Raw genomic sequence first — 16,233 nt, 5'->3', positions numbered from 1 at the left:
ATAAAAATTGAGAATGTTAAAATAAAACAGCGATAACGCGCAGTAGACTAATATGTAATCGGGTAAAACAGTAATAAAATTTGTTATCTAGTAAAAGTAACATGTAAGATGGTATGATGACAGACGGGAATTTGCGAAACGCAAATTCCACGTTCGGGATCGTTATATCGGACACGATAAACGATCGCCGGCGCAACTCGGAGCAAAGTTACACGCTCGAGACGATCCTCGCTCGAGATCGTGGATCACGATCGATATCACGTAACGTATGAGCGTAAGCTTAAGCTAAAATCGGCAATATGCGAGCGTGCCGATTGGAGCGATAAGTTACAGGATGATAAGTTACAGGAGCATTCGAAGAACGCATGCACACAGAACGCATTCTCACACTTCTCATATTTTTTTCTCTCTCATTCTCCCTCTCCCTTTCTCACTTCCTTACAAAAATAAGTTGGACGGAACAGACAACGAGTATCCTCGTAATTTATCTTACCCCCGTTTCGAAAGCGATTAGGCCATCCGGTTGGAGGCTTGAGCTCCTCTTCCCTCACCATTCCGCGAAAACACTTGGCAGACTGCGAAAGTCTATCTGTGCTAAGGGTGCTATTACATGGCTTTAAGCGTGTGCAGGGTGATTTCATATGTCGCGACCCGAGGACAACGCGAAAGTAGTGAGGAGATGAATATGAGGTAAACGTCCCAGTCACCGGACACGTACCTATGTCCGGACATTTATAAAAAAAAACTTTATTTGTTTTCATTATTAATCTCAAATGCTTTTTTAAAATATCTTCTTCTTCTTATCGAAAACCTGTAGGTTTGTTTCGGTTACCCTCTTGGGACGCAGATAACCAAACTGTCTTTCCATCTTTTAAAAATATATTTTAATGTAAAATCTTTAAATACAATTAAGTTATAATATTGTACTAAAAAAGCATTTTAGAGATTGATAACAATAAATTTTGTAAGTGTTTAGACATAAATACAGTCGTTTACTAAAAGATTGCAACATTTTCTCTTGATGGCTTTCGGAATACAACCTGTTCATCGAGCGATTGGTTCTTACTTATGAATTTAATCCAGGCCTGTCCAATTTGAGCTCCGGAGTGATCGACGCAAAAAAAAAAAAAACAATATGAATCAATATGAATAAGATTTCGGAGAATGTAAGGTATTGATACGCGTCTGAGCAACGCTTATCAACACTTTACAATCCATGAAATCTTACATTAAATTTTTTGCGTCGATGGCTTTGCGTTTTAGCTCCAGAGCTCAAATTGGACAGGCCTGATGTAATCATTTATATTCAATATTACGCTCTATGAACAGGGTAAGTTCGAAAAAAAGTGTTGTGAGCTTTTAGTAAATGAGTGTGCATGCCCGGTCACTGGAACGTTTACTTAATCGATTTAATGAGAATTTACCCGTATAAAAATAGAAAACAAATCCCCTTTCACGGCTCTTGCCGTCAAATTTTTACACTTTCGCGAAAAATAGTGGATCTTCCTCCAAACCTGATAATTCTTACTGGTCTATTTTTCGTCCTTATTTCGAAATTCTGTCCGTTCCCTTTGATTTCTGCTTTTTGCGTAAAATTATTTCTCTACAATGTTCCAGCGTCACGAGCAAAACTGAAACGATTTTATTCTCTTTAACACGGAGATTCACATTTTTGTGGATTTATAATGGAAATTCCCTTTTCTAACACGGAAAAGGTCGGGGCAGAATATCGTTGCGAAGGTATGTGGTAGCGACGCGCTATACAAAAAAGAAAAAAAAGGAAAAAAAACACGTGAGACGTAAAATTAACAAAAAGAGAGTTGTACGCTTTATTACATAATACTTCGAGGCAACGTGTTAAAAGTTGTAATTAATATCTATATCTCTTGGGCACCGCTTTTTGCCCTCTCATTTGTGCAACGCACGATTCTCTTTTCCTCGAGGACGAGAAAATGTAGGGTCTCGCTACGCAGAGGATGATCGCATGATCGAGTATTGCACTATATGTAATAAATAATCCTCTATTGGCAGCAATATCAAGATCGCCTCCCGCTACGTTGGAAGGGAAAGCTCAACGATCGACTTAATACAGAAGACGTGATACACTTATTGATTTAAATAATACATAAAATCAGTGGTAAAAGATTCACTATTATGACGACGGTAACAAAAAAGAATATGCAAAGAGCGCCTCGGATTATCTTGCCTCGATCTCTTCCGATTTATCGCCTGTTTTCGAATAGCGATCCGCGTGACACAATCACCCGAACACAATTCCAAAAGCGAAATATTAAAAGTAAGAATATTAAAAATCGCAATATACGAAAAGGTCGTTGCCACGAGATCAAAAGACAGTGAGCGTTAATCCTCGCTGCAAATTGAATTTCAAAAATATCGCTAAGTGGATTCTCATTGTGGTCAAGACTCAAAATTACAAGTCACAAAATTACATGCAGGAATATGACAAAGAATACTATACAAAAAATAATTCTGCGATAAATACTGTTTTCGTTAATACTGATCCAATTTTCGCGTTGCGAGGCAATGCAATACAAAAATATAGACTTTTCTTTTGCGTTACAATTCCACGAGTGCAACGTTTAAATTAATACTGTTCGATCACCGCCTTTTAATTTGTCGCGACACGATAAAATTGCAAAAACGAGAAACAAAAATAATCTTACAAAATACTGTGTAACAAAGTGTCTTACAAAATTGTCTCCAGAGTTCGAAATTTCTCTTCGCTCCTCCATATCCTCTGCATGGTAATAATTAAAACGTTCATTCGGCGACAAAAATAGAGTATAAAAAATTATTCGGAAATCTTTAAAAATGCACTTTAATAGCACGTATATAATAGCGACACCGCGTCGGTGCTTCAATGTTTCTATATTTAACTCTGTGAAATATTAGGTAATCAAAAACGTCGGGATAAAATGCAGTTCATGATTCACAGATGCTGTCGTAAAAAAATAATTTAACCGTGAATATAAAAACGAATCGTTTCTCAATCATCGATACGCGTTTTTCCCGTTCCAATCCCCAATTCTTTCCACTTCCCGTCCTTTTAGGCGCGTACAAGCTCTCGCTTAGGACCTCTTTCACTTTTTATCTTCACGAGGATCAAGGTATCCACGCCTACGTCAGAGTTGCTTTATTAGTAAACGGACGCAAATACCTCTTTCAAAAATACAATTTCTCTAGGAAAGGTGTGTTATACTACGTTCGTTATTCGTTTAATCGTATTAATCATCGTCGCCCTGATCATTTCCGCGGACTTGAGACTGATCCAATCGAAACGTTCGATAATCGTGTGTGATCTGTGGCAAGAAAAACGCAAATCGTTATTCCGTTTTATTTTGCGCAAACGAACCGATGAACTCGCTTGGGAAATTCCCCCGTTAATTTCTATACGAATTTCGAAATCAATATACTGATGCATCGGGATTTGGCGAACTTATTTATTATCCTTGTTTCGTTATTACTTTGTTTAGACTTTAGGCAATGTTAAAGGATAATATTAAAGTTTATAGATAATATATATAAAAGTCTTGTTAATTGTGATGCATGCAAAGACACAAATGCTTCCAATGATAAAAGAGAGCTTACTGGTGATACTTTTCTCTCGCGCGCGGATTATTCCGTTTAATGTAATTTGTTCTTTAAAAACTTCGATATGTGTTTTTATTGTTTTAAAAATATACTTTTAGATATATTTCTAAATTTTTTCTAAAAACAATTTAATCGATTTGAATTTAAAGAAACACGAATGCTAAGAAATACTTTTAAAAGTTGACACGTTTTTTTTAAAACTAGTAAGATTAAATTAATCCTGATGTTTCAGTATAATATTAGATATGTTTGGCGACAATGTCTTTTCTCGCTTTCACCCGCCTCTCATTTAACTCCGCGAACTCTTCTTCGTACAAATTTCTTTCTTTCCACGCCTTCACCGACACTCCCTCTTTCTCTTTTCATTTTTTTTCCATTAATGATGACAAGTAGCACGACTCGTCCAACCGTTCAGCGACTAAGTAACGAACGTCTGGCAATTTTGTTCGCTTTCTCTGAGAATGGCTGCGCTATTGCGGGGAAAACAACGACAAGGAAAAGGCGATCGGCAAACGGATTGATCGAGGACGATGGAAGAAGGCGGTAGCAGCAGGAACGTTCTCACGGACGTTTCCTTAAAGACGGGCCGTGATCTTGTTGCTACTCCTTAACAAAGTTTTGTTTCGCTTCTATTTGGCGGACACAACGCGATCTTTGTTTCACCACTGCTGAGCCTCATCGAGAGGAAACCAATGGTAGTCGACCGACGAGATACTGGCGGTCGAATTCACGAAGGTCTCAGACGACGCCATTCTCGAGGTCACTCAAGGCTCCTGATGAGCACCGCTAGTTCGCGGAATGAGGCGCCGAGTTTGCCGGGCGTCGATTGTTTCTTCAGCAGGATCGCCCGTATCGCCGAAAGCTTCTCGTAGCAGGAAAGGCACTTGTGGTACCTGAAAGGAAAAGGAGAGAAACGCGTAAAGTTTCTATGTCGAAGACGAGGCGATGACAAAGTTACATTACATCCAGAAAATATCATCTTGCTTTTCTAGCATTCTTAAGAACAACGCAATACTTAAATATATTCTTTTGTCGTTAAATTTTTGCGCAACGTCAATATATTATAAATATATCAACAAGATAAATTAATAATTTAAAAATTGAACGTTGTTAATAAAATCAATAGAAGAAAATTCAAACAAAAATATCTAGATATAATATAATAAATAGAACTCACCGTTCCTCTCGCGACACGTCGACACCGATTGTGTGAAGAGGTGCCTCCACGTTGGATTTTATCACTGAAGCGAAATTACGAAGAATAAGTCTCAATGCCGAACAAGCTATTGTTATGTACCTGAAACAAACCCAATTTGGACAGAGGTTAATAATAATAAAAATAAACATATATCATACAGAATAATCTAAAAAATATGCATACATGACGCAGAATAATTAAATCCAATATTAAAACTAATCGAATAATATTTCAAATAATTTCAAATAATAATAAATTTATCACTATAAAATATGTAACGCGTGTGTATGTTAAAATGTAAAATGTTTAACGTTAAAATAAACTATAAATAAACTTTAGTTATGTATTTTAAGGCTATTTTAATTTTTTAAAAACCAATAAAACAAACAAGGTGCTATTATGTAATTTATAACTCGTTTGTCTAGGAATGGTTCGGACGTTCAGGGATCAAAACAATCGTGGAATGAGGATGGTAGCCGGTCTCGCAACACTGGTTCGGTCACGCCTGGTCCGTTCGGTAAAACGAGCGTTATTAGGCCCGCTAACGACGTCAATAAATAACGAAAGGCGCGAAAGGCTTGCCTGCACGATTCAGCACGCTCTCGCTTTCGGACGGACGGGCGATAAAGGGTTCAAGCTCCCGTTCGAATCGGCGAGACGAATCGCGAACAGTCTCATGAATGCAACGTGCACGACGTTGATCGACAATACCGCGTGTAATACACCGTGCACGACTCGAATTTTATGCGACTTGTAACAAAATGTGAAACCGATAGGAGAATAGTCGTAGGCTTTGAGAAAAAGTCTTCCTCGTGGATGTTTCAACTAAAATAATCTAGATTATAATTATTTAGATAGATTTAATTGATTTAAATAATAAAGAATAATATAATAATTTGAGTATATTGAAAAAAAAAAAAATTTATAAGATAATTCTTCAGAGTAAAATAGAGAAATCAGGTTGCAGAGGTCTCGTTGACTTAACCTTCGCAAGTTAATTAATATTTAATTTACTTCTATTTATCGTATTTAATCTTATCATTTCTGGCGTACTAAACACCGATACATTAATTACAACAAATTAATTTTTCTAACTTCGTTTTTATAAGTGTATAATTTATACTTCGTCAAATAATTTTTAACGTTTTACGGCAAAAAGAATGCGTTTTTTTCCAAAATCAGAAGAGATCTGTAGGGATGAAGCTGGACGGTAAAGAGGGGAACAAATAGACGACAAAGGGGGATGCGAGAAGCAATCGCGAAATTGGAAAACGATCGGGCGGAGCGCGAACCCTCCCCTGACATGTGACACGCGTCTAGACATTCTGGCCGACGATCTCTTTTTTTTTTCTCACGAGGCACGGTTCCAGGACGAAAGGCCACGACGAACGAACCGTGAAAATGACGAGCAGGCTGTATGCAAACCGTCACTACATAATAAGTCGTCCGAGATGTATATATTTACCCATGTCGATTTTGTGTCCCATCGACGATTGCGAAATCAGAATATAAGGAACCACTGCTCTTCGAAAAATACGAATTTAATAAACAAGCACAAACGTTTCCCATCTCTATCTTGCTATATTCTACTCTGTATTTCAGAAATATTTTAAATTAAAAATAAGAATTGTTAGAATCAATTATTCCTATATGATGATTAGATAGAAAGTTAGTTGGATAGTTCAAAATAATTTTTTTAACTTTCAACTTTTAAATACCAGGTAATTAAGTAGCAAAGTAGTTGTAAGAACTTTTATTTTTAATAGAATTAATAAAATTAACAAGATTACTTCATGTAAAGACAACTTTATGTTATATAAATTTGTTATGTATAAATATATATTAAGTATCTCTAATTTATTTCCGAATAGAATGGCAGGTACCAATAAATGGCTCGACGGCCTATTACGAACGAACGACAGCTGCTCAGCGGCGGATAATTAGTTTGAATTCACTTTTCATGGTATTAAGTATATATGCACAGGGTGCTAATACCGACCGCTCGACCGCTATTAACCGGTTCACTGGCATTGTTCCAGGTAATCGGCACGAGTAGTCTAATTACAATATATTTTCTAGAACTACATTGTCAAAAAAATTTTATTTTTTTTAAATAGTTCAAAGGTGTACGCAAAATAGAAATTGTAAAGAAATTGTTTATACAATCAACGTCCCACACTGAAAGAAAAAGTTGGTTGAATATGGCATAGCATTTTTAATTGGTTGCAGCGGTCAATTTTTGAAATCGTTAGCTATCGAAATTCTATACTGACATTGCGGATGGTTGCTAATTAACACAACCAAAAATTGACTGCTGCAGCCAATTAAAAATGCGATGCCATATTTTACTATCTAATTTGCTACGACAGCTAATCTTTTCTTTCAGTGCAGATTTCAAATTCTTTCAAATATAAGTAATCTCAAGTTCTAAGAAAGATTCAGATTATATCAATTAATGAAAACATACAGAGTTACAATTGTTGAAATTAAATAGCTGTTATTTCATAATGAGTGGACAGAATAAATTAAATGCTATATCGTGATCATCCTGCGTGCATTGAAATAAATACATACTTGGCAGGAGAAGACAAGAAAGAGAAGAAAGGGAAAGCTTGTTGAAGACATCAGGTGCTCGATCGAAGCCTAATTTTAGGGAGGGTTATGAGTTCATCGGAAGTTGTGTAACGATTTGCCGCCCAATAACTAATTAATTGTTAAATCAATATCAAATAATTTCCATTTCTAGATCGAGATCGCAGAGATAGAAAATTAATTATAACATAATAGAATAGCATTGATTTTTTTAACCAGAAAATAAAAATTTGTGACAAATATTATTGAAAGCTAATAATAAGATATAATAAAAATCTAATGATATATATTACAATATATACAATAAATTTAAAAAATGTATGATTAATGCATACACATATAAAACTAAGCAGATCAAAATAATTTTAACACTTTAGCAGACAAATGAAAATCTAATTTCTTCCTGCATAAAATATTTTGACAAAAATTAAATGTGGAACCAAGGGTTAATTAAGGCTTCTAAAATTCACGTGAGTGATTAGGAATCGTTATCGAATTATATCCTGATAACGAGAGGGTAGAGAGAGATTCTTGCGAGGCAACACGTGCGCAAGGAATAAAGAACGCGAGGGTGAGTAATGGTAGTTCACGATAAAAACACGGAAGGAAACAGTCGTTCCTCGTCACGACAGAGCAACAGCTTGGAACTGAGGGCAGTCGGTTAATCACCCACTTTCGTACGTCAAACGGACATAAAAGACAAGCTTCCTCCCTCCTCACTCGGATTTATAGTCGAACGGTCAGGAAGTGGCGCGTATCTGACGAGAAACCGTTTAAATTTGCTGTTATGGTATATAACAGTAATTTCAAACTTTTTCTCAAATGAAATATCTGCTTCTGTGTTAAATGTAGTCACTATGAAATTTAGTTTATAATCTGCTTCAGTAGATCACTCATTGTAAAGAGTCATTTGCTTCAGTCTTTTTAGTTTAAATAATTTCTCAAATCTAGAAATATACATACATATATATATAAAATCTACGAATTTAAATTTTTTGAAATTTTTCTTAATGTTTTAAAGCTTCTTTCTAAATTTGTAATTTTTAAATTAGAAACTATACAAATTTTTTTTGTCTAAACGTGTTCATTTAAATTTTGTTTCATGTTACTCTTCAACATGAGTCTAACTCTCAACAAATTTTAATCGGCGACCGTTTGGCATTGAAGATGACACTCGGTCGTTTTGTCTGTCCACTGTCATCGCATCGGCATATGCGAGCGTGGTGGCACTTCAGATTTCAATTCGTCTAGCGAACAATACGATTCAGCGAGCGACAGGAATGATCCGCGCATCTCGTCGCATTTGCATCTGCCGCTATCTCCCATTGTCTCGGCTAATTTCGCGCATCACCCTAACGCTCGCCTCGGGTTTCCCCGCTTCGGCAAATTAGCCATTCCCATAGTGCACCCCCATTTGAGCCCCCTTTTGGAAGGGGTGTCCGTTTTCCAATACAAATGCCGTGCGCGCGGTGTTTCGCTATTGAAGGTGAAGTAATCTTAGACGATAATAGATGCAAAGTGTGCCACGCGGAGAGCAATGAATATTCACCGTGTCATCGCTAAATATACACGCGTGATGCGACAATGAGACGCCCGATGCAATCTGATGAGAATGCAAATACGACACTGATTTTAAAGCGAATCAATCTGAAAATACGATAAGCTTGAAAAAAATATTCCGAACAAGAAAATAGATCATCAGACTACTTAAGATAATGATATAAGTCATTTGCAAAATAATCTCGCTGTTTTTATCTCAGGACGTTATAATCGAGATTATCAATAATAAAAAATTAATTATCTCGAGGACATCAGAATTTCTTAGAGAATATTAATAGGAAAATTGTAAAGCAAAATATTTCATACTCACATTTCATATCTACTTTGAAAAAGTTCACTGATAGGACCCAGTAAGGAATTACACAGATCTAAGTTCCACATCGTTCTGCGAACAGAAATTAAAAAATAATTATAAAACATACCGTGTTAATTATTATATGCAGTATATAAATTCACACCGAATTATCTAAGCTTCAGCTTGATTGATAAAGGTTTTATTCCACACTTGTTGTGTAATCACATTTATGATCTTAAGAAATTTTTTAACATTATTAAAATTATCGGGCCGATAAAACTACGTACGGTTTTAATGTGAGGATACTCAAAAGATCCACAATGACTGCTAAATCGTTCATTGCAACTGCAGAGTCCACCGCGGCCTGAAATCAATATTACGTTATATTTTTTCGCCTTATACGTCTCGTACGTTTCAATGCAAAATCAGATGAATAACAACCTTGAGATCCTTATTTTGCCAGAGGGAATAAATTATCTGTAATGAGCGATGTCGAGTCTTAAGTACTGCCATCATCGAATCGTGGCTGCGCATCATGCTGTTCAGCACCTCGGTCTCAGACATTTCCGTCAGCACACTCTGGGGATAGTCCAACGCCGCGGAACTGGTGTAACTGTGCTGCAAAACGTAAATCGAAGAGAATTAAATAAAACTTAGTAACTTTCTCGTTATATAAAGATGGAGAATTTATTATTAATTTTGTTATTTGCACAATTTATATTTATAAGTGAAAGGATTATTCACCGGTAAGAAATTTTCCACGTCCAAACCATAAGGCTTGTCGGTGCTCATCGGTACCAGTTCCTCCTTGTCTGTGACTTTCCTTATCTGCGAGAGAATCGATTTTGGGATTTGAGGGAGTACATCGATCTTGGGATTCGGTGGGACCTGAGCCTTATTGAGTAGCTTCCTCGTAGACGATGATGTGTTCGTGGAGGCATTACGCGCCGACAGCACAGTTGAGGTAGCAAAATTTCGGTTGAGCGACGTCGCCCTCGATTGCGCTGTGTTTGGCCTATTCAACGCAGGATCCGAGGGACTATGTCTTATATTATTAATTCTGCAACAAAAAGGTCATCCAAACATTGCATAGTTGTTACAGAATACAACGTTATTTCAGTATACACTGTTAAAAATGTGATGAAATTTAATGTATTTTTAAGTTACACAAATTAAATTCAATTTTATTGAATTTACACTAAATTAAATTTAATGCATCTGCAACTGAAAAATATATTTGTGTACATAAAATTTAGTGGTTTTTTCATAAAATTTTATGAAGTTTAATACATTTTTTATTAAATTTTATATAAATTTGCATAAAATTTAAAAATATAAGTAAACGTTAAATTTAAGTTACTTATAACTTCATTTTCATTGACAACATTAAATATTTTTAACGTACCTGCTTGAAATTTGCTTCCATTACATCTAACGGAAGTAAATTTCTTTTTTTAACAGTGTAATTAATTTTCAATCTTAATTAAAATTTTGTGAGCAACATATATTCTACATTCTACTAAAAGATAATTATTTTCTCTTAAAGACTGCAAACTAAAAAAAAATTATCATTAAAAATAATTTGGTCAAGAAATAAAAAGATCTTTCTTTATTAATTTCTATGCAACTTGAACGTTTTTCTATTTACTCATTAATATTTACGATAATTATTTTTCATATTTATATACTCGAAGAGAATACGTCTTCATTGTCTATTATTAAGCAAGAAGTACTTACTGTACAGGATAGTCACTTTCGTATCCCTGCTCCCCGTCTCTACTGCTCTGCCTCCTCAGGCAATGCTTCGGGGAATCCGGGCTAGGTACTCTGTTCTTCAGCTTGCCGTCGTCCATCACAGGAATTACCGCAGCCATTGGTGCAACGCGCGGCGTTAAGGTCGAGTTCGACCTTTGCGGTCCTAAGGGATGAGACGGCGCCGACATCGTTTGTTCGGTGGTGCTCATTCTCTTCCCCGGGAACGGCGTGATGTTTTGCCGTAACGGCGGTATGGACGCGAAGTTTTTGGACGCCCTTTGATTCAAGCCATTGTTCGCCTGCAGATTCGCCCTGATCTGGCTCGTCGACATGATCGAGTTCCTCTGTACCGGCGGTGAAGACTTGATCGGTTGAACACGCACCGGCACCGGCTTCGCCAAGGACAACGTGGGCGCTGGCGGGGGCGGTGAAGAAGGGGATGGCATCGATGGCATCTCCTCGCGCTCTATCGTGCTCAGATTTGACATTGAGGTAGAGAAATTTTGCAGTATCTGTGGTTGTGCCGGATCTAAAATAGATTAATAATACATCAATGACACTCGTCCTTTTTTTCTAAGAGAAGTTATTTCAAAATCACTTTAAAACAAAGTAAAAGTAATCATTTAAAGAACTTGAGACAAGTTTTTCCTGGTATAATTAAAAATATTAGATTTATAAATTAAATTTATAAATAAAATTTATCCATATTATTCAACTTTCTTGAAGTTTTCGTATTCTAACATGCATTATACCAAGATTGAATGTTATATCAATATTTACACTTTTTTGAAAGATTCTAATGCTATGGTAGTAAAAATTCCATTTCAGAACTTATATCATAACTTAGTCCAACGCAATCTGTGCAAAGGTTATCGAAACTCACCTATGTCATGAGGCTCCTGGAAAGCCTCGGGGGTTTCGGGAGGTGGTGTGCGAGACACTGCAACATATCATGCACGGCATGCTCATTCACAAACTGTACAGCGTTTGCATTCACATTTAAACGTGTTTGACATATTGTGTGTGTTCGCTAGTGATCGCGAGGGATTGGGTTAGATATTAGTCTGGAATTTTTGTCACACACGCGCGCACACACTCGGTGAACAATGAGACATTACAAGGCGGATGTAACGAATCACTTACACGCCCTGCTCGGTTGAAAAACGTCCCTGTACTCGGTTACGCTGGGTATGTCCGCATAGGTGGCCTCGTCCTCCGGATCGGTGCCGGATTTATCCGCCTCTTCTATTGTTCGTACGTCCAATCTGCAGATGTGTATAAATATATGTTACGATGATCAATTGATGTAAAAATTGGTGGTTAAAATTAAACTTTATATAAAACAAAAACGTACGTATGCTTCTTCAATCCGATCGGTCGTTCTTTGGAAAAACTCTTCCTCAAGGAATTTCCATGACTGAATGGTGAACTCACGGCAGATATTCCTCCCAGTGGTGCAATTTTTTTTAAATCGCATATATACAGAACAACATTCGCGGTATGAAGACTCGCGCCGATCTGAAAAAATTTCCTGTCTTAATAAAAATGACATCGAATGTACATATTCAAGAGTTCAAAATCTAGCATTTTGTTCTACCAATTGGTTTTGAGCTATGGCTATATCCTGGACTTTTCCCCAGTTAGTCGGTATTGTATCCAGGGTCCTACCCGCCTCCCAGCCGTAAACCTTTAAAACGTCGTGGCTACCGGCAAAGAGACATTCTCCGCCTTGACTAAAGTATAGGCATCTGAAACAGCGCGATAACAAAACAAATTAGCGTGACTGAGAAATTGCATTGTAAGATTATTGTTTTTCTAACTCACCGGATGGCCGAAGAATGACTCTGTTCCGTGGAAGATACAAGCTGAAACGATTCTAAGTCCCAGAAGTGGACAGTTCTATCGGCGCTGCCGCTGGCTAATAGAAATTCATGCGGATGAAACTCAACGGTTGTGGCCGGACCTCTGTGTTCTGAAAATTCCCTTAGTTGTCTACCAGCCTTTAGGTCCCACAGCTAATTTAAAAGTAACATAAAGGTCAATGTCTTTTATCTCACATATAAAATAGTATAGAAAAGAATGAAAATTATGTTATATATGAGATGATAAGAAGGCTTAAGATAAGACATGATAAAAATACAATTTCCTGGGATATAATATATGACTCACCTTAACCATTCCTTCCTCCCCAGCACTGGCGATCCATTGTCCATCAGGACTGAACTTTAAACTATTCACAGTCCTATTATGCCCCTTGTACGTAAAAATACAGCCTTTCCTACGGATATCCCACAATTTAATCGCCGTATCCAAACTCCCAGACGCTAGTAGCTCCCCATAAGGATGGAAGTCCATGCAACGTATCCCGGATTTGTGTCCCGTCAGCGTACGCGCCAGCTTGGCATGCTCCAAGTCCCAAATCTTCAACGCACCCGTCTGTGAGCCAGCGCATACAAGATCTTCCGTTTGGCCGAAGCGTACGCATTCTATAGGAGTAGTGTGGCCACTTAGGCTCTGAAAATAGATGAACATAAATCTCATGTAATTTTAACAAATTTAAATTCAATAACATTTAAGATATAATTTAGTGTTTATGGCTCTCTCATGAAGTAACTTTAGCTCTCTCATTTTATAATTTTAATAAATTTAAATTCAATAGCAATGTTTGAGATACAATTTAGTGTTCATTGTTCTCTCATGTAGTATGTTATTGAAATAGAAAAAAAGGTAATAAAGGTAAACATTTGTTGTACAAATCATCTATTTAATCTTGAACTGGATAAAGATAATGGAACTATTGCGCAACAATTACCATAATACAATTCTGCTTTCCGACGGCCCATAGATTCACCTTTTTGTCGTCACCGCCTGTGACCAGAACACGACCCGATTTGTGGCCCAACGCCAAGCAATTGACGTTCGGCGTATGGGCGACGAATTCCTCTGTGCCAAAAAAAAGAAGAGTATACATTTTACGCATACTGATTTATTCATGTTAACGTGATGCAAGAGAGATACAATATAAAAGATTTTATAGCATATGAATAATTTTTGTTCAGATTCATTTACTTATTAATATACAAAAGAATTATATAATTTCCTTTTTTCATATTGGAAAAAAATCAATCTATTTACTCGATAAATAAGAATCACCTGAACCTCTCAGAAGTCATTAATTCCACTTCTTGTAAATTTCTTAGTTTTATTATCAAAACAGTTTATAACTTTTCATCAATTTTTTCCACTTCTGATTTCATGGAATTGATAAGTTTGACTCCTGAGAGATTTATTTGCTCATGAAAGTACAGGTATGAAAATTCAATGTCTACCTCTGTTCCTCTTAATAAATAATTCCTCATTCTTAGGCTAAAGGTCACAAATCAATAAGTCCTGATCACATAATCGAAAATGATGAGTTGGAACAAAACAGAGATTACATATTTAGATTGAAAGATCAGCTCATTTCCACTGATAAGTAAAAATAAGCTAATAGTTTATTTTTAAAATAGTTTACAATTTTAATGAATATTCTCGATATGTATATATATATATAAATATATATTTATTCTGTTCTAAATATTTTTAATTATAATTAAAACTTACTTAATAATGATTTATGGCATTTAGCTAAGAATGGGAAGTTATTTATTGGAGAAGCAAAAATTGAACATTAAAGTCTCATGCCTGTAGTTTCACGAGCATCAAATAAATCTCTAGTCAATTATTCAATACCCTTGTCTTATTTAAAAAGAATAGAACTGTCATTCCTCCAATATAAACTGTTCATCCGTAAAAACAGGCGGAAAATCTCCGTCCATTATAATCCAGTTTCTGCTACCGTGCGCGAAAACGACTTCTCATTCTCGCCGCGGGACAAATTCCCGGTTTGTGCCAGATGTAACCATAATTGGAAGAAACTGCGAGGTAGCAGCTAAAGTGAGAAAGTAAACAGAGACTGTTTACCCGCGGAGACCTCGCGGAAAAGCAGGATTCTCGCGGAGGGAAAAAAAAGAAAGAAGAGGAGCGATGCAGCGGGAAAGAGAGAGCGTGAGAGAGCGCATGGCGCGCTCGCGCGCGCCAGGATATTCGTATTCCCATGAACAAGGATGATCTTACGGAGCTTCCAGGACCTCCTCGTAGACGAGGCCATGTTCGTGCCGCGCACGCGGACTTATTTGGCAGCGACGGCGGTCCGTGGTCCCGGTTGGCGCACGACGTACGATCTCCTCTCGCTGTTCGTGCCGCTGCGCGAACGTAACATGTTTACCAGCAGCAAACGGTAACAGCCTCCACTCTTCTCGCGGTCTCTCCTCTTTCTTCGGCGACCGGGCACCGCGGCGCGTGGCGTCGCGAGGCGTCACGTCGCGTAGCGTCGCGTCGTTGCTCCCCGCCGGGGAGAACGTAGACAAAAAAAAGAAACGCGCGACGCTGTCCCGAGAGCGCGGAAAACAGATCGCCTCTCTCTCACTCGGGAAACTGCCAGTGCCACCTTCTCCTCACTACCGTCTCGTATCTATCTCATCTCACGAACCTGTCACTATCTGTCCGTCTCCCTTTCTCTCGCTCCGCTCCGTTCCGTCCGTTTGACGGTGTGTCCGTGACGTGAACAGGTCGCGAGGTCGCGCTCACGTTTCCTCGTTAGATGGCGGTGATCGCGTTATCTATCGCCGATAAAATTAATGTTTAATCGATTATCGATAATTGCTAGTAACACTAGGATCTACTGTTACCGATCTAGGATCTATTAATCAATGTCGATAATGTTGGCGTTCTTCAATTACCTCCAGGCCCTTGAGGCCCTTTTTATACCATCGAAAATTTGCCCAAGGTTGATGGTCTTTAAGAGTGGGATTTTATTTGTGCGTTTTTGTCGTACAACAAATGTATGCAGGGATGCGTTCCGAGTTAAGCGGGGAGCACAGACTCTTGCATAACGCATAACACGTAATGCATAAGAATATGTACCAATCGAAGTTCTCCGTTTCTTTCCCTTCCATGTAATAGAGAACTCTGGTTGGTTCAATTTCTTATGCCTCGTGTGTTATGCGTTATGCAAGAGTCTGTGCTCCCCGCTTTACGCATGAAGCGCATGATGTATCATTTGTCCTTGTTGTTTACCCCGGATCTACAATAGGGTTTTAAGCCTTAAGCCATAAGAAATGGGCGAATCACAGTCGCTTATTCTTCTCGGATTCGACTGTAAAACCGGATCTACAATAGG

At 37.6% G+C, this 16,233-nt stretch overlaps 1 protein-coding gene across 2 annotated transcripts; it reads right to left on the bottom strand.

Annotated features, from left to right (window-relative positions):
- Nucleotides 1–3,977: 3,977 nt before the first annotated feature.
- On the bottom strand, nt 3,978–15,525 carry kat80 (katanin p80). Of its 2 annotated transcripts, XM_018522869.1 has the most exons (15): nt 15,129–15,525; nt 13,825–13,955; nt 13,182–13,526; nt 12,837–13,027; nt 12,610–12,760; nt 12,367–12,530; nt 12,156–12,277; nt 11,896–11,952; nt 10,995–11,541; nt 10,002–10,317; nt 9,699–9,875; nt 9,545–9,621; nt 9,273–9,347; nt 4,790–4,909; nt 3,978–4,505 (listed from the first exon to the last, which is right to left on the bottom strand). In XM_018522869.1, the coding sequence occupies exons 1-15, from the start codon at nt 15,160–15,162 to the stop codon at nt 4,373–4,375; spliced, it is 2,640 nt and encodes an 879-aa protein (XP_018378371.1). In that variant the 5' UTR covers nt 15,163–15,525; the 3' UTR covers nt 3,978–4,372. The 2 variants fall into 2 exon arrangements, with proteins under 2 accessions (XP_018378371.1, XP_018378372.1); XM_018522870.1 differs by lacking the exon at nt 11,896–11,952.
- Between the last annotated feature and the right edge of the window lie 708 nt (nt 15,526–16,233).

This window comes from Trachymyrmex cornetzi, unplaced genomic scaffold (assembly GCF_001594075.2).
Source record: "Trachymyrmex cornetzi isolate Tcor2-1 unplaced genomic scaffold, Tcor1.1 scaffold138, whole genome shotgun sequence".
Taxonomy (NCBI): Eukaryota; Metazoa; Arthropoda; class Insecta; order Hymenoptera; family Formicidae; genus Trachymyrmex; species Trachymyrmex cornetzi.
This window is presented reverse-complemented; position numbering and strand designations above follow the sequence as displayed.

Coding starts and splice junctions, on each gene's coding strand:
- kat80 (XM_018522869.1), bottom strand. CDS start 15,162: ATGGCCTCGTCTACGAGGAGGTCCTGGAAGCTCC. Junction 12,761..12,836: donor AGTCATTCTTCGGCCATCCG/GTGAGTTAGAAA, acceptor GCGCTGTTTCAG/ATGCCTATACTTTAGTCAAG. Junction 9,622..9,698: donor GGCAAAATAAGGATCTCAAG/GTTGTTATTCAT, acceptor TATTGATTTCAG/GCCGCGGTGGACTCTGCAGT.